The sequence below is a fragment of the Helianthus annuus genome, chromosome 11 (genome assembly GCF_002127325.2).
Source record: "Helianthus annuus cultivar XRQ/B chromosome 11, HanXRQr2.0-SUNRISE, whole genome shotgun sequence".
Taxonomy (NCBI): Eukaryota; Viridiplantae; Streptophyta; class Magnoliopsida; order Asterales; family Asteraceae; genus Helianthus; species Helianthus annuus.
This window is the reverse complement of record NC_035443.2, coordinates 15228930-15237066: the sequence shown is the minus strand read 5'-3', so window position 1 is coordinate 15237066 and position 8137 is coordinate 15228930. Positions and strand designations below refer to the sequence as shown.

Below are 8137 nucleotides of genomic sequence, written 5' to 3'. Positions count from 1 at the left end.
GTGGGTACCACATCATCCCCAACTTGAAAGGAAATTTCGTCCCGAAATTCGCTAGTTGCAGCAGACTTAGAGTTGTCTGACTTGGACTTGTCGCTGGGAAACAAGTGTGGATACTTAAGCTTCATCTGATCCTCACGCTCCCACGTGAACTCCGGTCCCCGTCGTGAGTTCCATCGAACTCTCACAATTGGGATACGACTGTGCTTGCGAACCTAAACTTCCCGGTCCATAATCTCAATTGGTTCTTCAACAAACTGCATCTTGTCGTCGATCTTCAGTTCCTGAAATGGTACGACCAGTGTTTCGTCGGACAAACACTTCTTTAACTGCGACACATGGAACACATCATGGACGTTACCCAACTCAACAGGTAACTCCAACCTGTAGGCCACTTTAGCAATTCGCTCTAGAATTTTAAATGGCCCTACATAGCGGGGATTTAACTTGCCACGTTTCCCAAAACGCACTACACCCTTCCAGGGTGAGACTTTCAACATAACACGGTCATTAACTTCAAATTCCAAGGGTTTCCTATGCTTGTCAGCGTAGCTTTTCTGGCGATCGCGCGCTGCGGCCATACGGTTCCTGATCTGAACAATCCTTTCTGACGTTTCGAGTACAAGCTCAGGGCCTGTGATCTGACTGTCACCCACTTCAGCCCAACAGAGAGGGGAACGGCATTTCCGACGATACAATGCTTCGAATGGAGCCGCCTGGATACTAGTGTGGTAGCTATTGTTGTAGGAGAACTCTATCAACGGTAAGTGTTTCTCCCATCCTTTCCCAAAATCAATTACACACGCCCGCAGCATGTCTTCAAGTGTCTGAATGGTGCGCTCGCTCTGACCATCCGTCTGTGGGTGGTAAGCGGTACTCATATCGAGCTGTGAACCAAACGATTTATGCATCGACTGCCATAGTTCAGAAGTAAAACGTGGATCTCGATCTGAAATGATAGAAGTTGGCACCCCGTGCCTAGAAACCACCTCCTTAAGATAAATCGCTGCCAACTGCGAAAACTTATCTGTTTCCTTGATTGCCAGAAAATCCGCTGACTTTGTGAGACGGTCAACAATCACCCAAATGGTATCGTTTCCAGCTTGAGTCCTCGGTAACCCGGTGACGAAATCCATTGCGATCTGCTCCCACTTCCACGTGGGTATCTCTGGCTGTTGAAGTAGACCCGAGGGCTTCTGATGCTCTGCTTTGACTTTAGCACAAGTCAAGCATTTACTCACGTATGTGGCGATTAGAGCTTTCATATTCGGCCACCAATACAAAACTTTTAAGATCCTGATACATCTTATCTGATCCTGGATGAATAGAATATCGTGACTTGTGCGCTTCATCCATTACAAGTTCTCTGAGATCACCAAACAGAGGAATCCAGACTCTTTCCAGAATATAATATATGCCATCAGATCTCTGCTCAAGTTGCTTTTTCATACCTCGCAAACCTTCGGCTTCAATGTTCTCTTCTTTCAATGCCTCAGTCTGTGCCGTACGAATCTTGTCAGGAAGGTTAGAATGGATAGTGAGTTGCAATGCGCGAACTCGTTTAGGCTTCGTCTCCTTTCGGCTAAGTGCATCAGCTACTACATTAGCTTTACCAGGATGATACTTGATAGCACACTCATAATCGTTCAAAAGCTCTATCCAACGTCGTTGCCGCATGTTTAATTCTTTCTGGTCGAAGATATGCTGAAGACTTCCGTGGTCGGTGTAGATGGTGCATTTGGTACCGTATAGATAATGCCTCCAGATCTTCAACGCAAATACCACAGCCCCTAACTCCAAGTCGTGAGTCGTATAGTTTTTCTCATGAACCTTCAACTGTCGCGAAGCATAGGCTATCACCTTCTCGCGCTGCATCAACACGCAACCGAGACCCCGAATGGATGCATCACAATAAACCACAAAATATTCGGTAGCCTCTGGCAAAGACAAGATCGGTGCGCTGCATAATTTCTGTTTCAAAAGCTGGAAAGCGTCCTCCTGTTTCGTTCCCCAAGAATAAGCAACCAAAAATTCAAACGGCATAACCAAAAATTCATTAATCCAAACGGCATAACCAAAAATTCATAGTGCCCATAGCGTGTTCGAAAGGCCGTCTTTGGAACATCCTCCTCTCGGACTCTCACCTGGTGATAGCCCGATCTTAAGTCGATTTTCGAATAAAAACTTGACCCTTGCAACTGGTCAAACAAGTCGTCGATGCGTGGCAACGGATAACGGTTCTTGATGGTCACCTTGTTGAGTTCCCGATAATCGATGCACATGCGAAAGGACCCGTCCTTTTTCTTTACAAATAACACAGGGGCTCCCCAAGGCGAAGAACTGGGTCGAATAAAGCCTCTGTCCAACAACTCCTGCAGCTGGTTAGACAGTTCCTGCAATTCCCCAGGTGCTAAGCGGTAAGGAGCACGAGCAATTGGGGCTGCTCCCGGTGCAAGCTCGATCTGAAATTCTACTTGGCGATGAGGAGGTAAACCAGGAAGCTCCTCAGGAAATACCTCGGCGAATTCGCGTACCACTGGCAGATCCTCGATCTTTCTTTCTCCTGACGGAGTATCCGTAACAAGTGCCAAAATAGAAGGATACCCCTTTCGTAGACATTTCTGCGCTTGCATAGCTGAAATAATACCAACCATCGCACCACTGCGATGTCCCTGAACCAACAATGGCTCTCTTTCAGGTATAGGGATACGCACAATCTTTTCCTTACACAGAATCTCAGCTTGGTGCTTAGATAGCCAATCCATACCAACCACTATGTCGAAACTACCGAGGGTAACAGGAAGGAGGTCAATATCAAATATTTGACCCACGAGATCTAGTTTACACCCAAAATGGACATGCGAAGCTTCTATCGTTTTACCATCCGCCAGTTCTACTACTTGCTTAACCTCTAAAGGTGTGGGGGTTGACCCTAGTTTCTGACTAAACTCTAGGAACACATAACTCCAATCGGCACCGGAATCAAATAACACAGAAGCAATAAGATTGTTTACAGAAAACGTACCAGTCACGACATTGCCGTCGTTCCTAGCATCCCCAGCCCCAATCGTGAACACCCTACCACGAGCACCGTTGCTCCCGTTGTTGCCATTGTTGTTGTTGTTTCCAGCATTGTTGTTGTTATTCTGACGGTTATTGTCGTTTGCGTTCTGGTTCAACTGAGGGCAATCCCGCTTAAAGTGGCCCTCATCCCCACACTGATAACATCCCTTCTTAAAGCCTTGGTTCTATTGAGGTTGTTGCCTTTGCTGACGTTGATACTGCTGGTTTTGCTGTTGCTGCTGCTTTGGCTGTGGGGCTCTACAGTCTTTGGCCTCGTGGCCCACTTTCTCGCATCTACGACAAGCCCGGACACACTGTCCATAGTGATGATAGCCACACTTGCTGCACTGTGGCTTCTTTCCGACATAAGTACCCTGATTCTGGCTGCCGCCCGAACCTTGATTAACTGAAAAAGACTGACTAAAACTACGGTTGTTGCTGGTTTCAGTCCTTTTCTGGGGTTGACTTGCACTAGTTGCTTTATCGGTATCGTTCCACTTGCGCTTATTGTCACTGGCAGGTGTGGTAGCGGTGGCAGTCGAGGTAGTAGCCGAGACACGTGGCGGCAAATTGCCACTTTCGACCTCCTGATCAGTAATCTTGTGTGCCAAACGAACAATACGAGGCAAATTGTCTAGGTTTGCAGCAGTGACATACCCCTTAACAGCTGGGGCTAAGCCCTTGAGATACAACTCGATTCGACGAGGTGGCGGTCGAGACAGGTTAGGGCACAAGGTTGCTAAGTCATTAGACCTCCTCGTGTATGCTTCGATTTCAGATCCCTGCATTTTCAGATTGTAGTACTCATTCTCCAGCTTCTGGATCTCATCTCGAGGGCAGTACTCCTCCCTCATCAGTTCCTTAAAGTCATCCCAGGTGGTAGCATTTGCCATCTCAATACCCAACATCTGAACCTGGGTATTCCACCATGTTAGAGCACCGTCCGCAAGCGTGCCCGTAGCATATTTCACCCTGTCCCCAGCAGGACAGTTACACATAGCAAATACCGACTCAGCCTTCTCGAACCATCGCAAGAGTCCCACAGCCCCTTCAGTCCCAGTGAAGGTCTGGGGCTTACAGTCCATAAATGTCTTAAACGTGCAAGCAGGCTGGTTGTTTTGGTGTTGCGCTGGCTGACCTAATGAAAGAAAACACATTACAGAGGTAAGAGACGTGTACGCGACACAGGGTTAAAGAGTATTTGGTACTGTTCGTACCAGCTTGGTAGGCTGCCAGAGCCTCAGCCACACGTGTGTTTATCAGATCGGTCAACTCAGCTTGAGTCATGTCGATGTTACCACGTCCGTGTCCTCATCCACTCATGATTCTATATATGGAAATGAACCGATTTAGGAGTCGAAATGAGATGGAAGTCAAGTATCACATTGATATCTACATACTACCAAGTTTACACATAATAAGGCAGAACCCTTCTCGCGCTCGTTAAGCCTCACTGGGACTTGCATGCACCTCACGTCATTATTAAGTGTGCACCCATAATAATAAGGCAATTTGCATGCTTATCTCAGTGCCTCTTAGCTTGCGCTAGAAGTTTCCCCCGTTCAAATAACACAACGAAGGGTATCACAGAGTTACGATTCAGATAAGTCAAAGAGTGATGTCACACTATCAAGTCACGATAGTATCTAGTGTGTTGTTTCATGCAAACTATGAGTGTGTGACTACTAAACAAACAATGCATAAAGTAAACAGAAGACGAACCTTGCAATCTGGAGCTGAGTGTCATGATCGATTTTCGAAGGTGTTTGGTTATAGTCTAGTTTTATAAAAACGTTTTAAAACCTAGTTCACTATAACCAGTGGCTCTGATACCAAACTGTCACACCCCCAAAATACCACATGCGGGAACTCCGCGGGATGTGCGACGTACCAGGATTCGAGCCACCAATCACATTGAACAACGCATTGTATTTAAACAAAACATATCATTAATTGCCAATAGTAAATGTCAATCATAAGTTTAAACCAAAAGAGTTGTGTAGCGGAAGCATATAGTAAATCGTTAAACAACTGTTTCATAATATATGTTCAAAACCAATGTATCAAATATATGTTTATCCAAAAGCCTCGATCCATGACCACTCCAGCACTCCCAGATAGCAAGTCCACATCAAGAAATCTAACGACCGGCAAGCATGCAGACAAGTGTGTCAGACGGCGCTGGTGAGTTCAAAGTTTGTTAACGTGTTTAGTTACCAGATGTGTGTTTACAACAGTTCAACATTTAGTTTTGATGTTGTTATTAACTCGATTACCGTATGTGGCGACTAGATGTGAATGCCCAACCCCAATGCCTCCATTTAGGCATTGGTCATGATGTCAAGGTATCAAACAACCTTGAATAGATGTAAGGGGTCTTATATGTACACGATGTGAATGCCTAACCCCAATGCCTCTAACTAGGCATTGGTCATGAAGTCCAGGTAATTAGTTCACGCCCGTCCTTTCGGCCCGGTGTGAGGGTGCCAAACCTAATAGCTCTATCAACTAAATACCTCGTTGCTTCTTCAGCAACACGGTAGATGTATGGGGTCTTACATGATTTATACTGTGTTCAATAACCAACATCCCAAATAAACAGTTTACCCAGTATTCCCTTTAGAAACGTTTACCAGATGTCCCAAACCACCGGGACGCATGCTTAGAAAAGTGCAGTGACCTCACCTTTGATTTGCTCGGTAAGATTAGTTACGTGTTTACCGTTGACCGACCAACCCTAGAATGGTTATCATAACCCATCAGTTTTGTAGTTACAAATCATACATCCTTCATATGTACCATGCAAATAACACCACATATTTCTATGCTAGTTGCAACATTCATTCATGCAATCCTATCTTTTAACACACATCATATAGTCATAGAATAAGCGTTTGGTTCACCTACTACTCATTTACGCGGCCCATCAATCCATGTTAACAGTTCTTAACCTCTATCATACAAATATGTTTCACAATAATTCAAAGCCCGTTTCATGTGTACGGCAAGTTGTGTGTGTGAGGTCCAACGATATATATCCGAAACCCAAAGAATGGCCTTGTGCGATTCGTTAAATAACAAGGCCCAATAGTCTTCGGCCCAATCAACAATGCATGTGTGCAACGGACCAGTGTTGTGCGGCCCATTATGTTCACCCAAAAAAAATGCATAAGAATTAATTGGATTCTAAATACTGGCCGACACAAAGTGATAGCTTTCAGCATATTATTGGACCTTTAAACTTTGGTATTGTGATCTTGAAAGGGTTACTATTTGATTAAACCCAACTCATGTGATTCTGACAACAATTTAAGGTTGTTGATTATTTCTAAACAACTTTATTCCATATGGCCATCATCATTGCATATTACCACTTTGATTTCACCATTTATCATACTATTTTTAATCAATATTCACATTAACATTGGTCTTACTTAGCTAATCTGACAACACCATTGAGATGTGCACATGGTTGGATTACATCGAAACCACAAACACCCACATGGCCGCCATTTGCTTGTTATCCCCTTTGACTTAATCAAACCACCACATACCCTATTATTGGACCGAACATGCCCCCTGTCATTTACTTTAATTATGAATTACACACAATACCCCACTCATATGCACATTAAAACTTTATCAAAATATCAAGATCACACAATCACATACCCGATCACATCTACCAGATTACACTACTCGAACATCGATGTACAATCTATCTTATTCAGGCAACATAGTTAACATAATTTACATATACTCACTACGGGTTGAACATACTCACTAGTACAAATACATGCTAAAAAGGTCAACGAGTAAAGATTTGGCACAAACACAAACCACTAACCACAAGTTTTGATCCGAAGGAAAGCTGCTTCGAAGAGAGGAGTTTCGCTATTGCCGTCGCACAATTAGAGAGGTTTAGGGTTTGGTTTGTTATGTCATGAATAATGAGAGTATATGTAAATGGTACCGTGTAGCACTACCGTATTTCCCGAACTAAAAGATTTTCAAACTCAATCTGATACCGACTTTTGGCGTTTTCTGTACCAGGCTGGTACCGATTTGTACCTTCATGTACCGATAATGAACCGAACCATAGCTGTATTTTCGATATCAGTATTGGTTGACAACAAACTTATCCAACTGATAAAGTAAAGAAAATAATAATAATTAGTATTATTATATTAATATATTATTATATAATATAACTCCTGTTCATTTCCTTTGTATTATTAACATATAGTAATAATAATAATATTAAATATTAATAATATAAAAGTGATATAATTATGAATATAAGATTATTTTAATATATATATATATTATATATAATACTTGAGAGTGGAGGAGATACTGTCATATGATATTCTTTGAAATTTATTATAATTGAGGTAAAATAACAAATTGTTGCACGACACTTAGTGGAATTCTTTATTAGAATTAGATTAGACATTATTTTTATTTTGTATGAATTTCATATGCATACAAATAAATATTTATAAATTTATCAATCATGAACTAAATGTCCACAATTATAAATTTCATATGCATACAAATAAATATTCATATATTTATGAATCATGAACTAAATGTCTACAGTTAATATATAATATGTAAATAATGTATATATCAAATCTTATTTTGTGGATTGTATATATTCTCGTTGAAGATTGTGTACAAATGCTTTATTTATATATACCTTAAAAATCATTAATTATTCATTGAACTTAAAATTCTACATTCGTGTATAAAAACAGCCTAGACACCCATACAATTCACCCCCAACAATATATTGTTTCTTGTAAAAATTTGCAGTTGTTCTTTCAGCCATGTTTACCATCTCTAATAAGCGTGGTCATGCTAGGGCTAGGATTAGCACTACATGTGGTAGACAATTTGTTACACCCAACATTCTTAACGGGCCAAATTCCTCGACCACTATGGACCCCAAGGTTGACCTCAAGCTTCGACTAGGCCAACCTGGTTCTAGTGTTAATGAGGTACCCACAAATCAAATCCCCGACGTGGTGGTTTCTGATGATTTAACTTTGACATTGGATTACAAAAATTGGGG

General features: G+C 42.2%; 1 protein-coding gene across 1 annotated transcript; it reads right to left on the bottom strand.

Annotated features, from left to right (window-relative positions):
- Positions 1 to 212: 212 nt before the first annotated feature.
- Positions 213 to 4347, bottom strand: LOC118483974. Its single transcript, XM_035979799.1, has 4 exons — positions 4278 to 4347; positions 3345 to 4198; positions 2514 to 3176; positions 213 to 326 (listed from the first exon to the last, which is right to left on the bottom strand). Exons 1-4 carry the CDS (start codon positions 4345 to 4347, stop codon positions 213 to 215), a joined length of 1701 nt encoding a protein of 566 aa, XP_035835692.1.
- Between the last annotated feature and the right edge of the window lie 3790 nt (positions 4348 to 8137).